At 42.7% G+C, this 20,878-nt stretch overlaps 1 protein-coding gene across 10 annotated transcripts in view; it reads left to right on the forward strand.

Annotated features, from left to right (window-relative positions):
- The window catches only part of CREM (cAMP responsive element modulator), a 98,476-nt gene that overhangs the window by 11,439 nt on the left and 66,159 nt on the right, over positions 1–20,878 (forward strand). For 9 of the 10 annotated variants that reach the window (XM_084876924.1, XM_084876928.1, XM_084876910.1 and 6 more), the window contains exons 2-3: positions 5,100–5,200; positions 18,194–18,317. In XM_084876924.1, the coding sequence (XP_084733050.1) occupies positions 5,157–5,200; positions 18,194–18,317 (168 nt within the window). In that variant the 5' untranslated portion in view covers positions 5,100–5,156. The remainder of the gene's footprint in view (positions 1–5,099; positions 5,201–18,193; positions 18,318–20,878) is intronic. The other variant, XM_084876913.1, reaches the window with a different exon arrangement.

Below are 20,878 nucleotides of genomic sequence, written 5' to 3' on the forward strand. Positions count from 1 at the left end.
TCTATTTCTTTAATTTGTGACATGTTTCTTTGTCTCTGCATTTTGACTTGCTTCCCTGTATTTGTTTCTATGTATTAGTTAAAGCTGCTAGGTTGGTAGACTGGCCTATAAGGCCCAGTGACTTAGCCTCCCCAGTCACCTGAGCTGGGCACTCTAGATGCACCCCGGTGTGGTCTGTGTGCATAGTCATATAGTTGAGCCTTGATTGCTGTTGATGTCACTGGAAGGAGTTGACTTTCAGGCCAATGGCTGTTTGGAACATCTGTGACTACAGTAGGAGAGCTGCTCTGCAGGGAACACCGCTATGGAGCAGGACTTGCTTCATTGGGGTTTTGGTGCTCACTGAGTTCGCCCCTTGAATATGTTGCTTATGGATGTGTAGAGTTGTATTCTGCTATGATCTGAATCTGTCCACCAAGTGCACTGGCTCTGGGACCTCCAGGGAGATGCAAAGTTAGCCACTGCCTAGGGCCACACTGTAGGAACTACAGAGGGACCTGCAATTTGCTATTTGTATTGAGCTTGGAGGTGCCAGGTGAATGACAAGGAGGCTGCTGGAATCCCTGGTGAAGCAAAGCAGGCTGGTGCTAGCTGGGTCTTAAGCCTTTTCTGATGGATTTGGGGCATGCTGTAACTTGTTGAGAGATTTCAGCAAAGTCTGAAGCCTGGGCCAGGACAGGCCATTCATATGGAAAAGCTGTTGCAAACAATTTGGGAGGGGCTGCAAATTGGATGTGGCAGGGTCTCGGGGAATCCCCAAAGTGGAGCAAACATGTGCTCCAGGCAGATGGAGCCTCAGATATGCCTGCCAGTCAGCCCTGCAACAGGGGAGGTCAAAGCACGGGAACAATGCCCCCTGTCTGGGAGAAAGCTGTCCCCAAGTTCCTGCCCCAATGCCAGACAATCCAGTTCCTCCTGTATGTTTCTGGGTCTCCTGGTGCTGGAGGTCAGAAGAAGCCGGATTGTGTACGTTTGAGTGCAGGCTCTTTAAGAGGAACACCAAGTATTCCAGCAGCCTCCTTGTCACTCAGCCACAATCCCCACTGGTTTTTACAGCCTATAGTTTCAGGGACTTTTCTTCCCAGCTCTGGAACCTTGTGCTGGTGGTCTAGTGTGCAACTGGGACCCTTTGCTTCTCACAGGCAGCATCTGTAGCAGAGATAACCTGATTAAAAAACAGCACATATGAGAGAAACCAAGATGGCGGCATAAGGTAGACACCTAAATGCAGCCTACCACAACCAATTTGAATTTAGAAATGGAAAACAGGGGAAACATCGCCCTGAAGCGCCAGACGGCTGGCTGAGAGGAGGCTCTGCCATATGGGAAGGAGAGAGAAGGCACGCTGAACCTCAGGAACTGTGAAGGTGCGGTGAACTGCATGCAAAAGGCGGCCACCAGACTTCCTTGCTGGCTTGCTTGCGGAGAGTGGAGAGGGCGGGCCGAGTTCACTACTGCCTTACTCCCTGTGCGGTGAGAGGGCGGACAGCTAATGTGTGTGGCTAGCTTTCTTGTTCGGGAGGAAAACAGAACCACCCTATTGCTCTGATAGTCGGCCCCAGACAGGGAGAAGCCAGAATGTCAGGCAGTGGGCAGAGATCTCTCGGAGGTGTGTGAAGCCAGCGGTCATTACTGCGGGACTCAGAAACCAGACCCTTGTAGGGAGGGGCCGAATAAAGCTTGTTTGCACCCGAGACACCGCCCCATCCAAGCGGAGCACAGAAGCCCTTTCAGTGGCTAGCTTTCTCGTTTGCCGCTAATAGGACTCTCATAGGGAGGGACAGACAGGAATCAAAGCTGGTCTGTGCCTATACCAAATAGACACACGCGCCTGCAACTAATCTTGCGGGATTCACCAAAGCTTGGCTGTGCCACCCTGAGACTCCACCCCATCCAAGCGGAATACAGAAACCCTCCTAGCTGATACACTCCTGATCCTCATAGCCAATTGGCTTGGAGATCAATGCTTCCCAGTGATACCAACAACTAGCAAGGCTTAACAACAAGACTGCACACACAGCCCACAAAGGGCTACACCAAGACTGTCTACCTCAGGTAACTGGGAGGCTGACCCACTCAACCAAATAGGACACCTTAGCACACAGAGCTACCCTACCAATTCAGGGAAGCTGTGAAAATGCAGAGACAAGGAAACAGATTACAAACAAAAGAAATGGAGGACAAGAAGCGACTGGGTATATAGTTCAAAACGACTCTTATAAGGTTTTTCAAGAATTTCCTAGAAAAGGCTGATAAAAAAAAAAAAACACGAGACCTATGAGGATATGAAAAGGGATCAATTAGAAATAAAGAATACACTGTCTGAAATAAAAAATATTAGACAGAGTCCTAAAAACAGAATGGAAGATCGTAAGAATCAAGTCAAAGATTTGGAACACAAAGAGCTAGAGGACACTCCTCTACAGAAGCAAGAAGATAAGAGAATCCAGAAAGTTGAAGATAATGTAAGAAACCTCTGGGACAATTTCAAATGAACCAACATCAGAATTATGGAGATCCCAGAAGAAGAGAGAGAGCAAGATACCGAAAACATACTGGAAGAAATAGTGACAGAAAACTTTCCCCACCTGGGGAAAGAAATAGACTTACAGAACCCCAAACAAAAGGAATCCAAAGAGGACCACACTAAGACACATCATAATTAAAATTCCAAGAGCAAAAGACAAAGAGAGAATATTAAAAGCAGCAAGAGCAAAGCAGGTCGTTACCTATAAAGGAGCACCCATATGATTGTCAGCGGATTTCTCAACAGAAACCATGCAGGCCAGACAGGAATGGCAAGAAATATTCAAGGTGATGAATAACAAGAACCTACAGCCAAAAATACTCTACCCATGCTGAAACCGGTTTGGCTCAATGGATAGAGCGTCGGCTTGGGGACTGAAAGGTCCCGGGTTCAATTCCAGTCAAGGGCATGTACCTTGGTTGCGGGCACATCCCCAGTAGGGGGTGTGCAAGAGGCAGCTGATCGATGACTCTCTCTCTCACCGATGTTTCTAACTCTCTATCCCTCTCTCTTCCTCCCTGTACAAAATCAATAAAATATATTAAAAAAAAAAATACTCTACCCAGCAAAGCTATCACTCAGAATCGAAGGCCATATAAAGAGCTTCACAAATAAAAAAAAGCTAAAGGAGTTCATCACCGCCAAACCAGAATTATATAATTGCTGAAAGGGGTTCTTTAGGAAGAAGAAGAAGATATAAATAAAAATTATGATCAACAAATATGTAACTATCAACAAATGAAACTAAAAGCCACGGGAATTAAAAAACCTGATGAACAATATTAACTGGTGAATATAATAGAATTAGAGGTATGGAAGGAGAGTGGACTGACGATTCTCGGGGAAAAAGGGAGTGGGGGTGCAGTAAGAGCCTGAACAAAAACTGTGCACCTATGGATGAGGACAATGCGGGGACGGGAAAGGGCAGAGGGTGGGGTGGGAACCTGGTGAAGGGGGGCAATGGAGGGGAAAAAAATGAGGAACTTTTGTAATATGAACAATAAAGATTTATTTTAAAAATAATAATAAAAATAAAAAACAGCACATATGAGTATTGGACTAGTCCAGTGGTCGGGAAACTCGTTAGTCATCAGAGCCAAATATTAACAGTACAAAGATTGAAATTTCTTTTGAGAGCCAAATTTTTTTTTTATTTTTTTTTAAAATATATTTTATTGATTTTTCAGAGAGGAAGAGAGAGGGATAGAGAGTTAGAAACGTCGATGAGAGAGAATCATCGACCAGCTGCCTCTTGCACACCCCCTACTGGGGATGTGCCCGCAACCAAGGTACATGCCCTTGACCGGAATCGAACCTGGGACCTTTCAGTCCGCAGGCCGACGCTCTATCCACTGAGCCAAACCGGTGCTGGCGAGAGCCAAATTTTTTAAACTTTATATAGATAAGTACATTGTTATTAACTTAATTAGGGTACTCCTTCAATCGCACTGTATGTTTGCGCCCACACGTGGTATTTTTGTGGAAGAGCCACACTCAAGGGACAAAAGAGCCGCATGTGGCTCATGAGCCGCGGTTTGCCGACCACTGGACTAGCCCATTCATTGCTTCCACCCCTCCTACCAGTTTTAATGTGTTTGTTTTTCTCTATTTGTAAGACTTTCATTCAGCCATCTTTCAGGCAGTTCTGAATGATGGTTTTTCTGTATTTTAATTGTAGTTTTGATGTGGTTGTAAAGGCAGCAAGTATAGGCATTTACCTATGCTGCTATCTTACTTCCTCTCGAAGGAGATTTTAAATAAACATTAATATTTTGTTTGGAATTAAAATTCTTTGCCAAAACCCAGTTTCAGATTTAAGGTAAATGTAAAATGGTCGACAAATTTGTTGCAGTGGAGTGAAATTTAAGAAGATGATTTGTCTTGGCTGTATAGTTCATTTGGTTAGAGTGTCATCCCAATACATCAAGACTGTAGGTTCGATTCCTGGTTAGGACACATACAAGAATGAACCAAGGAACCAATAAGTGGAACAACAAATTGATGTTTCTCTCTCTATCCCTCTCACCCACTCTCCCTCCCTCTGTCTCTCCCTTTCCCATATCCTTCCTCTCTCTTTCTAAAAATCAATAAAAGGGAAAGAGGGAAAATGATTTATTCAATTTATTAAGTGATTATTACCATTTAAACATAGCCCTGGCCACGTTTTCTCAGCGTTGGCCCAGGGACTGAAGGGTCTCAGGTTGGATTCCTGTTCAAGGACATATCCCTCTGTTGCAGGTTCAGTTGAAAATATATCCTCTGGTGAGGATTAAAAAAGTGAAAAATAAATAAAAATAGAGCTGATACCTATGAGTAGTGCATAGTACATATTAAGTAATTAGCACTGCTTTCTCTTCAGTAGAAAAGAATGAGAACACATGATTTAAGGATTTTGAAATCTTTTCCTAGGAAGATCATAAAATTGAAAAAATATGGAATTGTTTTCAGCTTTCTATGCTTTTTTTTCTCTCTCAATTTTACAGAAATTAGGATATTTTTCTGGTGTAGTTTTGAGAGGTTTTATTTAAAAAAAATTATGACCTCCCAATTCAACATTATAATTTCACTGCAGGGTAAATAAAGAAGAAAACCGAGAAGGAGCAAAGCATTGATTACAAATGTCTTAATAATGAACAAATGCAGCAGGAAAAAATATATTAAGACAAATTTAAGGTAGGTGGTATACATATGTTTGTTTTTTTGTTTTGAAAATATTACTTAGAGCATTTAAAGTTAAAATGTATAAGTTAATGTAGATAAGTACACATACATAAATATACATGTATATGTATTATAATTCTATATAAAAAGATGTAATATGCAAATGGTTGTTACGTTGTGAAGTGTAATAACTGACTGCGTAATGACCGGATCAGCAGGGTGGTGGGGCAGTGAGCTACAGGTGGGTGGTGGAGAGCTACCGGAGGGTGGGGGAGAGAGCGACTGGAGGGGTCAGGGCAGCAAGCTAAGGGGGGTGGGGGGGCCTGAGGGAGCTACAGGAGGGTGGGGCAGCCGGTGGAGAGCTACGGGAGGGCAGCAGCAAGCTACTGGCTACAAGCGGGCAGTGGAGAGCTATAGGAGCAGCAGGCAATGAGGGGCAATGGGGGCAGCAGGGTGCTGTAGGAGGGTGGGGCAGTGGGTGGAGAGCTACTGGAGGGAGGCAGTGAGCTACTGGTGCATGGATTCATGCGCAGGGCTACTAGTAAGATATAATCATATGCATCCATATATTTTTTAAAAATATATTTTATTGATTTTCCACGGAGAGGAAGGGAGAGGGATAGAGAGCTAGAAACGTCAATGAGAGAGAAACATCGGCCAGCTGCCTCCTGCACACCCCCTACTGGGGATGTGCCCGCAACCAACGTACGTGCCCTTGACTGGAATCGACCCCTGGGACCTTTCAGTCCGCAGACCGACACTCTATCCACTGAGCCAAACCAGCATATTATTCAGCCATTCAACTAAGGAATTCATCTTCAACTATGTACTCTATTGGATTCTGTAGGGAGTAAGTGGACCTGCACATTTAGCTTATTCTAAATGCTGGCCTTTCTCCTTAGGAAGGAGACCATCTATAGGGATGTGGACAGAGTTTTCCTTTTCCTCCCTCCTTGCTCAAGTCTCTACCAATATTTTACAGAAACCCAATTAGAATTTTTCAACTTTTATTTTGGTTACTTTCAGAGAAATTTTGGTTTATCAGTTGGATCTAGTTTTAAAAAGAAGATAAAAAAAAAAGAAGATAAATTTTCTATGACTTTTTTTGTAAAACGATTTAGAAATAGAGAATAGAGACAACTTTACTTATTATCATTACTTTTTTATAAAAAATATATTTTACTGATTTTTTACAGAGAGGAAGGGAGAAGGAGAGGTAGAAACATCGATGAGAGAGAAACATCTATCAGCTGCCTCTTGCATGCCTCCGACTGGGGATGTGCCCACAACCAGGGTACATGCCCTTGACCAGAATCGAACGTGGGACTTTTCATTCCGCAGGCCAATGCTCTATCCACTGAGCCAAACCGGTTAGAGCATTATTATTACTTTTTAATCCTTACCCAAGGATATTTTCTCCATTGATTTTTAGAGAGAAGGGAAGTAGATGGGGAGGAGGGCGTAAGGGCACGTGCCTCCTGTACGTGCCCTTACCAGCGTGAACTGGCAACAGGTGTGTGCCCTTGCCCTGGAATTGAACCCACAACCCTTGGTCTAACCACTGAGAAAACTGGCCAGGGCTAGAAACAATACTTTTTCTTTTCCAGCTGGGTTCTGTTTTTAAAAGAGGTGAAAAATTTTTTTACCAGGGTAATTTGTCTTTGCAACGTTAGATACAACTAAGATTTTACAAGTTTATTAGTTAATTGAACATTTTAATTATAACTAGGAAACTGCCTTTGACTTATTTTCATTCAGATATTTTTTGCCTGTTTCCTTTTCCTTTCTTTGTTTCTATCTTCTCTTTTAAGAAACTTTCCTAGGTAACTATAATAGCATTTCTTTAAAATGCCTTTTCTTTTTCTTCTCATTTTGTCTCCTACTTACATGGCTTGTGTGTTCTTTTTTTATTTTTTAAAATTTCTTTATTGATTAAGGTATCACATATTTGTCCTCCATCCCCCATTCCAATCCCCCACTCCCCCCCACTCATGCCCCCACCCCCCTATTGTCCTTGACCACTGGGTAGGCTCATGTGCACATAAGTCCTTTGGTTGCTCTCTCCCTTTTATCCCCACCCTCCCTTTGAGGTCCAACAGTCTGAACCATGGCTCCTTATCTCTGGGTCTGTTCTTGTTCATCAGTCTATGTTGTTCACTAGGCTTGTGTGTTCTTGATGCATACTGTGTTTCCCCGAAAATAAGACATCCTCCGAAAATAAGACCTACTTACAGGTTTCCTTCTGAGTGAAATATAAGGCATCCCCCCGAAAATAAGGCCCCGTCTCAGATTGCTATTGCTAAACATGAGAGATTTGGTCTACTGATTCTGAAAGAAATGGAGTCACAAGAAATTCACCAGGAAATTCAGGAATTGGATTGTTATGATGATATTCCAGAAGATGATGACCTGATTGTCATTGAATAAATGAGTAAATTCTTGATACTGTAGGATTCACAGTTTGTCTGGTTTGTGTTGACAACTACCATACTGCCGTACCGTATACAGGTAATAAATTTCCTTTATTTTCATTTAACAATAAATGTGTACCGTATATTTCTTCATGGAAAAATAAGACATCCCCTGAAAATAAGACCTAGCGCATCTTTGGGAGCAAAAATTAATATAAGACACTGTCTTATTTTCAGGGAAATAGGGTATGTATGCCTAAATAACTTTGGTCATAATTATCTTGGCATTTCTATAATTGTAAATGTAGTTTTATGAATATATTTCTTTGTATTTATTTCTTGAAAGTTTGTTATTGGTTGTCTATCTATTGTTTATGTTGTACTGTATAAACAGTACAATTCTGTTGTATTTTGGTGTTTGGGGGAGTAATTGCAGTATGATGTAGATGTACTATTAATGTCCCAGAAAATAACAAAGAAAGCAAACAAATACAGTTCTACACCCCCCCCCAAATAAAATAGCTAATCTGAGATATCTTTAAAAAATGTGCTAATGGATGAATCCTATTTGTTTAAAACAATAAGTATGTTAATATTATGTTAAACTGAATTCCAGTATATTCAGAACATATTGAGATAAGGTTCCTTTTCTATCAAAAGAAAATGGTTTGCTAAATAATAAAAAGAAGACTTCATGTGAAATATTTAATCTATATAAGAATATGCTACTACCGTTAATCTTAAGTGTAAATATACCCACTTTAGCAAATCCTTATCTGTTCTTTAGAATTGTGGAATATTTTCCAGTATTTTGTTTGCTTTTAGTTTATAATTGACTTTTTTGTTTGTTTTAGTTTATTATTATTTCATCTTATAATTTGTAGTTACTAATTGGTGTTTTCTCTCTAATAAGAAGTATCGTTTAAGATTAAAACATTGCATAATTAATTGATATATTATTCTATTAATTTTTTAGTACACTATGTTTAATATTTGATTTTTGCAGAAAGTGATATTTTGGGGGAAGCATTCTGTGTTTCTTCAATTTTATCATAAAATGTATAATAATCAATGCAGGAGTATAATGGATCTTTCTCTTATATTTATAAATAAATTCTAACTGAACCAGCTGAGGCTAATTTACAGATGTTAGTGTTATGTGTACTTATTTACAGCAAGGTTTTACATAGTAGGTGAGCTCAGTAATTTGAGAGAGGAAACTTATAATAGTTGTAAAGAATGGGCGAGCCGAAACCGGTTTGGCTCAGTGGATAGAGCATTGGCCTGCAGACTGAAAGGTCCCAGGTTCGATTCCGGTCAAGGGCATGTACCTTGGTTGCGGGCACATCCCCAGTAGGAGGTGTGCAGAAAGCAACTGATGGATGTTTCTCTCTCATCGATGTTTCTAACTTTCTATTCCTCTCTCTTCCTCTCTGTAAAAAATCAATAAAGTATATTAAAAAAAAAAAAAAAAAAAAAGAATGGGAGAGTAAGTTTGCTAGGAAAAGAATAAAATTACTGCCCATTTGAATTTAATAACTTTAATACTGGTGAAGGAATGGAAGAGACAGAATTGATTTTGTCTGAGTTAGCATTTATTAAACATATACAATAAAAGGATTTTAAATATTGCTCTCTTTTCCACATCCAGCCCGGCTAGAGTGGTCAGGTTCCTGAGTAGGAGTGGCTGGGGATTGAGAAAAATGAAAGAAAGAGACAGACACAGATAGAAGGAAAAAGCTGGGCCGGGTGGGATAGCTGTCCTCTTCTGGATAGACAGTGACCCAGGGCCCATAAAGCATATTTATTTTATACAGCAAAATACCAGAAAGTTTTACTAAAGCCCAAGACAAAGGAGATTAAGTGCATTCTTGTGACTTCTTTGTAATCATCACTTCTGTGTGGGCTGGGATAATCTTGTTTGTTCCGGGTACTTGGCTGGATTTAGATAATGAAACCCACCCCCAGAAAGTCAGGTTGACAACACACCTGTCTCTGGCACGGTATGTTTCCCAGAGCATGGCTCTGCCTGGCACTGCTGTATTCAGGGGCCTTTCCCAGGTGCTCTCTACCAAGGATATTGGGAAATAGTAGTTAAAACGAGAAACCATGGATTCTAAACTGAATCGGGTGGGATGTGAAGATATGGGTAGGCTGTGGGAAAGGAAGAAAGTGGTCTGGAGATCTCAGTGTAGTTGAGTAACAGGAGTGGTAGGAGTTATAGAGGGAGGATGTAAGATGGGAGAATAGGATGTCAGAAATAATTTTTCAGAGATGGAGCAGTTTTGAACACAGTAAAGATTCAATGTATGGCTAGCCACTCAAGTAGGTATTTGAAGTGGAGTGAGAAAGTCATTGAACTGAGGCATCAGGGTGAGAGGAATGGGTTCTTCCCTTTGTATTGAACAAAACACAGACTGATGGAATGGAAGGCTCTTGAGGCAGGTGCCAAAGTCTCTATTTATAGGATGGTATACTTACTTACTGTGAGCCTTGAGGTGTGCCGCGCCAGCACAGCCACGGACGGGTTCAGGGAGCCTGAGGGAGGGCTGGTGAAGGATGAAGAAAAGACCGGCAAAGAGAATAAACTGGATCTAGGTGGATCTTCTGTGTCTGGCTGAGGCCACAGAACAGATTCAGACTGCAAAGCTGATGCTTTGTTTATAGGTAATTTACAATGTTCTTCTAAGTTTCACTTATTTTGGCAGCACTTGCTGCCCTTCCCACAGCCCATTAGCTACCCAGGAAAGATCTAGGAAGCAGTCACAAGATCAGGCTTAATTATGCTTGGAGAACTGTGCCCTCCAAGCTGGGACTTGTTTGCGACTTTGCCAGCAGGTTAGTCCGAAGCTTAATCTTATAACCGCTCCCTACATTGAGGGAACAAGGGATTTTACGAAGGAGCAGAGGAGGAACAGCTGGGAAATAGTAGTGGGAATCAAAGAGGATGCCAAGTCAACATTCTGATCTTTATAAGGTGTGGGAAGATGAGCTGCTCTTTAGAGGGCTGTGGAGACTTTGGAGTTTCAGGTAGCACATTACAAAGGCTTAGAAGGAAAATAGAAGTAATTGTATTTTGTAGGGAAAGGAAACACTAGCTATGAAAGTGAAGATGAAATAATGGGAGGGGAATCTATCTTTCGCATTGTCTGGGAAAATAAGAATGTAAGGTGTTAATGGATGTAATTCTGGTATGGCTGCAAGGGCATCACAGTTTAGTCCTGGCTTTTGGGGGAGGCCCATGGTCTGTGGTATATGGTCCTTAGAGTGGACAGTAGCAATTGTGAGGAGCAGCCACTACAATTGCTGGTGTAGTGTTGGGATTGGAAGTGATAGTTAATAATACAAAGTGTAGCAAGAAGAATGAACTAAGCTTCTATTCCTTCCTTTTTCACTAGGAGGCTCAGGGCCTTGTGGCATCCTGATTTAGCTGTTATTTAACAGAGGGAGGTTTTTTTTTTGTGGTATTGACTCATGATTCTAGCTTTGGAGCTTAATGGACAGTGAGGGTTTTGACCGAAAGAAAGAATGAAAGGAAGGAAGGCTGTCTGAAACCCTCGGTGTAGATGCCCAGCAGGAGGGGTTGTGCATAAAAGGGATTTGGGACTTAACCACCATACGGAATGTGTAGATTGAAAAAAGGAGAAGGACAAAGGATTAAATTCTGGGTAGGACCTAGTAAAAAAAGGGAACAATTAAGGTGATTGCATCAGATAAAAATACTTTCATGTGTAAAACATTTTAAAATATTACTAACTTATAAAGTCTTTTGTTATATCTCTAAAAATGGGTCCTGTTTAGGTTTACCTTTTAAGCATTTTTTAAAAATGGGAATCATCCTGTATTCTATTATGTGTACTCCTCTTTGCTTAAACTATACCAAGTATAGTTAAACTTTTCTTAATGACTCAGGATAATTATTGTAAACTAGAGGCCAGGGCATGAAATTCGTGTGGGGTGGGGGCAGAGGGTGGTATCCCTCAGCCAGGCCTGCGCCCTCAGGGGATGTCTGACTGCCAGTTTGTGATAGAATTTACCAATAAATTAAGTTTTTCTCAAAATTTAATGTACATTGGGATCTCTTTAGTATAAAAAATTCAATTCTCAAAGTTTGTTTCAGTAGATTTGGGGTTGAGCCTGGGGATCTGCATTACTGTTATTATTTTTAACAACTATGGTGGTTAGTTCTGACCTGGATTGTCCAAGTGTTACAGGCACCTCTCACTGACACCAGAGGACACGGCAGCCCCTGGGTTAGTGGTAGAGGGCTGCCCCCAACCTCCATCCTTGTTTTCTCATATAAATATATTTATATGAGAGACCTTGACTGTGTTGTGAAAAGTCAATTTACTAGAGCAATTAAAATCGTGCCTCTTCATTGAAAAAGCAAAGTAAGCAAACCTATACATTTGGCTTATGAAGCTCAGACTGGTGCTCAGGTAGTCTGAAGAGCAAGTTGGGTGGGAGTCTGAGGTGTTATATACCCTCTTGTCTGTAGGTCTCAAAATTCCTTTGCTGACCATTTTAGTAGAAATTAATTCTCAATGTCTTCCTCCTTTTTTTTTTTTTTTTTAATTCGTGGAGGTCTTCCAGTAATCATGAGAAACACCTGGCAACTTTATCTTGCCAGATCTTGAGACTGCTGGCTTCTCTGCTTAGGGAGAAAAACTGCCCTTTTTTCCTTTTCCCCTCTTTCTGCATTCTCTCAGTAAGGAGGTTTTTAAAGACCATTTACTCTGTGTTCTTGACTGGGAAGATAATGGCTTGTTAGTTACAAGCTGGCTGCAGATTGCCCACACTGTTTGTCCTGTTTTAACTTTCCTATCTCAGTTTTCCTATCTCTCCCCCTTCCCCCCCACCCCCTGCTTGCCCTGGAATCCTGTAACACAAGGACTATACTTGGAAAACTAAGAATCAACTAGTCAATGAATCCCTTTAGGGTAGGGGTGTCGAACTCAATCAGAGAAGGGGCCAAAATCTAAAATCCAGCCTAAATCGCGGGCCGAATGGTTTACGGAACAGTCATAAACTGACAATGTCATAAACTGACAGCGGAGTGCAGTGATGACAGCGCGGTGCGGGCCACATTGCAAGGCCTGGCGGGCTGGATTTGACCCGTGGGCCTTGTGTTTGACACATGTGCTTTAGAGCATGGGCATGGGTTGTAACTAACCCACTTTTGTATTCTCAGGCTTGTGATGTAGATTGTGCTAAATGAATGTTTCTAAAGTAAATAGAGTTTACTCGGGAAGGCTCTTCAGTAATTAAAGTTGAGACTTAAATTCCTGACAGAACCTTAGGAGAATTTTAACAAAGGTGTAAGAAATAGCATAAGACAGCATTTCTCAAGTTGTTTCCAAAATACTGCTAGGACATGCTTTGTGGAAAAGGGTTTTTAGTGGTCAACTGCGTTTGACAAGTGCTGCTCAACTGCTACTCCAGGGGTCACCAGCATTTTGGCCCACCGTGGTCCTTGACCGGTTGGTGACTGCTGCATAGACTATAGCCCACAGGTTTGAGAAAGGAAGGCTTGGATTCAGGTAGGTAGTGGCTGCTGAAATGCAAAAGAAGGTATTAAGTGAAAGACTGAACTGAAGGATCTGTAGGATCTGGCAACTAATTAAATCTGGCAAAAAGATCTGGACATTTTATTCAAAGTTGTAAGTGGTCTGCATACTTGTTGGATACATATTTTGACCTCAAAGACGGAAAACAAGGATATTATATTACTGACAATTAAAAGATGTACAATAGCCCTAGTTGGTTTTGCTCAGTGAATAGAGAGTTGGCTGTGGACTGCAGGGTCTGGGGTTTTATTCTAGTCAAGGGCACATGCCCGGGTTGCGAGCTTGATCCCTAGAAGGGGGCGTGCAGGAGGCAGCTGATCAGTGATTCTCTCTTATCAATGATGTTTCTATTTCTCTGTCCCTCTTCCTTCCTCTCTGAAATCAATAAAAATATATATATTTTTAAAAGGTGTATATTTTTTAAAAAAGGAAATAAAAAATTGAGTTTGTTTATTTTGTTTGCATTTTAACTTTTTAGTAGGGTAAAATTTATTTTGATGAGGTTTACCTTCTATTTTGAAAGATTCATGTAGAAATCATTAACTTAAATTGAAAACAATAATACAAAAGTTTTTCCCGGGAAAAAAAAAAAAGAATCTCTTCTTTAAGTAACGGGAAATGTAGGATAGATGGTCCATTCTGACTGATTTAATTTGAGAGGCTTGTTTATCAGAAACTACTTAGTGCTGACAAAGCTAGATACACCTTTGTATTATAACTAGAGGCCCGGTGCATGAAATTTGGGCACTAGTAGGGTCCCTAGGACTGGCGAGTAATAAAGGCTGATCTGTGGGGCAACCAGCAGGGTAATCGGGGCCCCTGCCCACACCCACTTTGGCCTGGCACTGCCTGCTTGCTGGCCCCGCCCCCTGCCACTGCTACGGGTCACCATCTTTGGGGCAACCAGCGGGGCAATTGGGACCCCTCCTTGCACCTGCCTTGGCCTGGTGCTGCTTGCTTGCTGGCCCCACCCCTTGCAACCGCCACTGGTCGCTGTCTTTGGGGCTTTGGGGTGACCAGCAGGGCGATTGGGGACCCTGCTTGCACCCGCCTTGGCCTGGCGCCTCCCATTCACCTGTTTCACCATCTTTTACAATCCCACTCTCATCAGGGCCTATCGGAGCCAGCAGCACCTCCACTGCCACCCGCTTCCAGCGCTGCATCGCCCACACCTGCCATTTCCATGCCACCCTGTGGTGGTCAGTGAATGTCTAACTCCTAGTTGGTCAAACCCCCGCCCATGGGTACAATTTGCATATTAACCTTTTATTATTATACTATAGGTCCCATGCACAAAAATTCGTGCACTGGGCGGGGTGTGGGGGGGGTCCCTCAGCATGGCCTGTGCCCTCTCACAGTCTGGAAGCCCTTGGGGGATGTCTAGTATGATTGATTAGGCCTGCTCCCAGTTGGACATCCTTAGCGCTGTCTCGGAGGTGGGAGAGGCTTCTGCCATCACCACTGTGTCTGCCCCCTGGTGGTCCATGCATGTCATAACGACTGGTCAATTCCCTGTTGTTCCACCTTTAGGGTCAGTATGCATATTACCCTTTTATTATATAAGACTAGGGGCCCAGTGCTTGAATTCATGCACCTTGAAAGGAACTGTGGGCCGTGAGGCTGCGGTGGGCACAGGGGCAGGTCTCGGCCCATCCTCTATGCCTCTGCCTGGCCGCTCTCATCACCACCCCCGATCTTCTGTCTACTGGCTGCCCTGCATCCGCTGCCCCCATGCATCGATGGCAACGGCCCCACTCACACCTGCTAATGGTATGGAGTGATTGGGGATGGCGCTGGGCACCGGCAGTGGGTGTGAACAGTGGCTCTGGTGCTGGCTGTGGTTCGAGCTGGGCCTGGGCTGGCGCTGGCAGCAGGTGTGAGAGCCAGGTGGGACTACAGCACTTGCAGGAGCAAAGAATTTTGAGTAACTAACAGAGGCTCGCCCCAATGACAGCGACTGGTGCCACGCCTTGGTCTGGCGCTCCTGCTCACCTGCTCCACTATCCACTGCTATTGATGCCCTCATGTTCCATACTCCCCTTGCTGGTCAGTGCATGTCATAACAACCAGTTGTTCAGTTGTTCCGGTTCTGCCGTTAAATTGGTTTGCATATTAGCCTTTTACTATATAGGATGATAATGCATTCAATTAGGACAGTGGCAAAGTACTTTCATACTACATCAAATTATAAAGCAGATATATTTGGCCTTGAGAATCATGGACTTTATGTAAAATAAAAACACTGATTTTTATCACTCATTTATATTATAGGGCTTAAAAGAATTATCAAGGAAACTTTACTATAAGATTCAAAACATTTTTGGTAAACTAATTTTTATAAAACATTTTCAGTTCATATTCACTGAGCAGAGGAGAAACTAATTTTGGAGAGTTGGGACTCTGCCACTAAACTTATTTTTTGAAAAATAAACTAGTATATTTGGATGACAAAAATGAGTATCAGAAAGATAGGTAAAAGCCGAATCCAGTTTGGCTCAGTGGATAGAGCGTCGGCCTGTGGACTGAAGGGTTCCAGGTTCGATTACGGTCAAGGGCATGTACTTTGTTGCGGGCACATCCCCAGTAGGGGGTGTGCAGGAGGCAGCTGATCGATGACTTTCTCATTGATGTTTCTAACTCTCTCTCTCTCTCCCTTCCTATCTGTAAAAAAATCAATAAAATATATTTATTTATTTATTTTTGGTTGGGATTTTATTTTATTTATTTATTTATTTATTTTTTAAAAAAATAAATCTTTATTGTTCATATTATTACAAATGTTCCTCTTTTCCCCCCCTCCATTGCTCCCCTCCACTAGGTTCCCACCCCACCCTCTGCCCTTTCCCCACCCCCCATTGTCCTCATCCATAGGTGCACAGTTTATGTTCAGTCTCTTCCCACACCCCCCACTCCTCTTTTCCCCGAGAATCATTAGTCCACTCCCCTTCCATACCTCTGATTCTATTATATTCACCAGTTAATATTGTTCATCAGATTTTTTTAATTCTTATGGTTTTTAGATTCACTTGTTTATAGTTACCTATTTGTTGTTCATAATTTTTATCTTTATTTTCTTCCTCTTCCTAAAGAACCCCCTTCAGCAATTCATGTAATTCTGGTTTGGAGGTGATGAACTCCTTTAGCTTTTTCTTTTTTATTAGTGAAGCTCTTTATCTGTCCTTTGATTCTGAGTGATAGCTTTGCTGGGTAGAGTATTTTTGGCTGTAGGTTCTTGCTATTCATCACCTTGAATATTTCTTGTCATTCCCGTCTGGCCTGCATGGTTTCTGTTGAGAAATCAGCTGACAGTCGTATGTCAGCTGACAGCTCCTTTATAGGTAACTACCTGCTTTTCTCTTGCTGCTTTTAATATTCTCTTTGTCTTTTGCTCTTGGAATTTTAATTATGATGTGTCTTAGTGTGGTCCTCTTTGAATTCCTTTTGTTTGGGAAGTTTTCTGTCACTATTTCTTTCAGTATGTTTTCAGTATCTTGCTGTCTCTCTTCTTCTTGGACCCCCATAATTCTGATGTTGGTTCGCTTGAAGTTGTCCCAGAAGTTTCTTACATTATCTTCAACTTTCTGGATTCTCTTGTCTTATTGCTTCTGCGGAGGAGTGTCTTCTGGGTCTTTATGTTCCAAATCTTTGACTTGATTCTTGTGATCTTCCATTCTGTTTTTAGGACTCTGTATAATATTTTTTATTTCAGAGAATGTATTCTTTATTTCTTGTTGATCCCTTATTATTTCTTGTTGATCCCTTATTATTTCTAGTTGATCCCTTTTCATATCCTCATAGGTCTCTTTTATTTTATTGGCCTTTTCTAGGAAATTCTTGAAAAACCTTATAACCATGGTTATGAACTCTATATCCAATCACTTTTTGTCCTCCATTTCTTTTGTTTGTGATCTGTTTCCTTGTCTCGGCATTTTCACAGCTTCCCTGACTTGGTAGCCTTAAAAGTCTCTGTGTTCAACTTGGATGCGGCAGAATTTCAGGGTGGAGCCTACAGCCTTGGCTTCCGTCAGCCACGCCCTATGAGGCTCCTGAGTCTCTGTATTCCTCAAGGTCCTTTGGTACTCGCTGCAAGCACCTCTGAGAGAAAGGTGCCCTAGAGTTTCTCCTGCTACCAAAGAGTCTAGGCTCTCCCCCAATGAGCCTGGAACTGGGGTTCATTTCAGTTGGAAGTGGGGTTCAGAGCAGTCTGGAACTTTTGTCTCCTTCCCGCTAGGGCAATCCAGTGGCACAGTTCTCTGCGCTCAATGTGCGCTCCTCTGGGACTTCCTTTTGCCACTCCCCTGGGTTTCTGCCTTACAGCCCAGGCTCCCTCTGTATGAGCCTGGGTCCCCAGGGTCTGGCCTAGAACTGGGGTTCAGTGCAGTGGGAACTGGGGTTCAGCACAGTCCAGAGCTTTTGTCTCCTTCCTGTTTGGGCAATCTAGCAGCAGAGTCAACAGTCCATCCTCTGCGCCCATTGTGCGCGCCTCTGGGACTGCCTTTCGTCACTCCCCTGAGATTCCACCTTACAGCCCAGGCTCCCTCTGTATGAGCCGGGGTCCCCAGGGTCTGGCCTAGAACTGGGGTTCACTGCTGTTGGATCTGGGGCTCAGCACAGTCCGGAGCTTTTATCTTCTTCCTGCTAGGGAACACCAGCGAGGCTCTCAGCTGCCCCTCCTCTCCGGCTCTGTCTTCTCCGGGCGCACAATGTGTCCCCGTAACTAGGGCTTTTACAGCTCCTCTGATTTTCCTTCTGGTTTTCTCTTTCCTTCTCGTTGTAGAATTTCCAGTCATTTGACTTTCCTATAGTTCTGGGTAATATCCATTTTGTATTTTAGTTGTATTTTATGAAATTGTTGTGTGAGGCTGCAGTTAGGTGTTTACCTATGCCGCCATCTTGGATTCTCTCTTGATTGGGACTTTTTTTCTCAATAAAATATATTTTAAAAAAAGAAAAAAGAAAGATAGGTAAAAATAGAGAAATGTTTCTGATAAGACCTTAATATTTCTTCCTTTTTATTGTCTTTTCAGACAAATGACCATGGAAACAATTGAATCTCAACAGGATGGAAGTGTAACAGATTCTTTGACAGAGAGAGAATCTGCAAATATGCTGGCCCAGACTGGCCAAAATTCAATCCCTAATTTAGCTCAGGTAAATTCATTGTAGGCAATAGTCAGACACTGATGAAAGTTAAACTATATGGAAATGAGAAATATGTTTAGATTCTGTTTTATTGCAATTGATGTTAAGTTTCCCTGTTTCCTGGTTATCAGCTATCCTTACTGATTTGATGTAGAAGGGAATCTATTGTACATAATTGAATTACTTTTGCATTATAACAGACACTTTGCCATGCTCCTCCACCACTTATGCAAAGGAAAAAATAAAAAACCTCTCCACAACATATAATCCTCAAATTATTATTATTATTTTGTGTATATATATATTTATAAACTAGGGGCCCAGTGAACAAATTTTTGCACCTTGAAAGGACCTGTGGGTCACAAGGCTATGGTGGACATAGGAATGGGTCTCAGCCCATCCTCCGTTGCTCTGCCCCGGCCCCTCCTGCTGAGGCCACTGGTCCCCTGTCTGCTGGCAGCCCTGCTCCTGCTGCCGCTGCTCCCACACACTGATGTGGAGCAACTGGGGCCAGCACCAGCAACAGGTGCAAGCAGGGCCGGCGCCATCAGTACATGCAAATGCTGGCTCTGGCACCGGCAGTAGGTGCAAGCAGGGTCTCCTGCACTGTCAGTGGGTGTGAGAAGCAGCTGATGGCCCTGATTTCCCCTAAGGAGCAGGGAGAGGTGGAGAAGCCCTGAGGGACAATCAGGGCCTGCAGCCACTGCTGACGGCGCCGAGCAATCGGGTTCAGCGCAGGGAGCCAGCAGTGGGTGCTAGTGGGGCTGGCACCAGCCGCAGGTGCAAATGCCAGGTGGGATAGCAGCACATGGTAGCAAAGAATTTTTAGTAACCACCAGAGGCTTGCCCCATTGACAACGATCAGCACCCAGCCTTGGTCTGGCAGCCCCACTCACCTGCTCCACCATTCTGCTGCGGCCGACACCCGCCATGTTCCATGCTCTGCCACCTGCTGCCAAAATCCACCATACTCTTCACGTGCCCCCTGGTGGTCTTCACACGTCATAGCGACTGGTTGTTTGGTTGTTCATCCGTTCGGTCTATTTGCATGTTAGCTTTTTATTATATAGGCTATGTCAGAATTCTTACCGTTTGCCCAGTATATGTTTGGTTTAATCTTTATTTTCTTTTTTAAAAAAGTTAGGTCTTAAACTTTGTTTTCTCACTTCTAAAATTTGTTTTTGAGATTGTATGAAAATATAGATATTTATAATAAAAACAAATTCATGTATTTATTTAGTTAATCGAGTATTTATTGAGTACCCCTAGGCACTATTCTAGATGAATGAGGACATGTGGTTCTTGACCTTAAGTATGGTTTAGTGGGATAGACAGGTACTTTTTAAAATATTTTTTTATTGATTTCGGAGAGGAAGGGAGATGGAGAGAGATAGAAATATCAATGATGAGAGAAAATCATTGACCAGCTGCCTCCTGCATAACCCCTACTGGGCATGTACAAACTCAGGCATGTACCCTTGACCGGAATTGAACCCTGGACCCTCAGTCCACTGGCTGATTCTTTATCCAGTAAGCCAAACCAGGTAGGGCTAGATAGGTATTTAAATGATAGCAAGAAGATGTACAAAACCACTAAAACATATAGAGGAGGGAGAAGCCAGTTGACTAGGAGTGCTTTGCAGAGGAATTGACTTTGAAGCTAGATGTAAAGGGTGTGTAGGAGTTTGCCAGCTAGGTAGGGATAGGGAAGAAAATTCTAGTCCAGGGAAAACTGTGCAGACAGGGAACTGCAGGTACCGAGGCTAGTGTCTGGGCTGGGAATTGGAGCTGGGCAAGGTCAGCAGATGGTTGTATACATTTGAGAATGTAGAGTATCCTGTATTCTAAATATACTTGAAATATGTTCCAGTGTTCACTGTGTTTAGAACACTTAGCAGCTGTGTGGAAGTTGTATTGGAAGTCAGTGAGCCAGTAGGGGGTTATCATTCGTGTGAGGTCATGGTAGTGTGGGGACAGACAGAACAGCGATGAGATTGCCACTATATTTGAAAGGAGAATATAAGGGGCCTGACGGCTGACAAGATGGCTCAGGGGTCACACTAGGCATTTCCTGGGTTGTCTCAGGCTAGACCGGTACCCTTGAGTTCTCTTCTGAGATTAAGTGAGCCTCATGCACCCAGCCTGCTAACTCTTTTAAGCTCCTGACACCCAATCACCCTGCAGAGTTTTCTTCTCCCAAGTATTCTGTGGAGCTGCATCTCCCTGGCAACATCCTTCTTTGCTACCTTGGAAGACAGGTATCTATATATATTGCTATTTAAGGGGAAAAAAATAGCACCCTTTTTCTTACTTAAAAAAAAAATAATAATGCATGTTCATTGAAGAAAATAAAGTAAATATACCAGTATCTATCCTATATAATAAAGAGGTAATATGCAAATTGACCCTCATGCCCTGGCATAAGATGGCACACCCCCATGTGGTCAAAGATGGCCACCACAAGATGGCTGGCCAGGGAGGGTAGTTGTGGACGACTGGGCCAGCAGGGAATGGCAGTTGGGGGCGACTTGGCCAGCAGATTAGGGCAATTGGGGGCAATTGGATTGGCA

Source organism: Pipistrellus hanaki (genome assembly GCF_964339955.1).
Source record: "Pipistrellus hanaki genome assembly, chromosome: 1".
Taxonomy (NCBI): domain Eukaryota; kingdom Metazoa; phylum Chordata; class Mammalia; order Chiroptera; family Vespertilionidae; genus Pipistrellus; species Pipistrellus hanaki.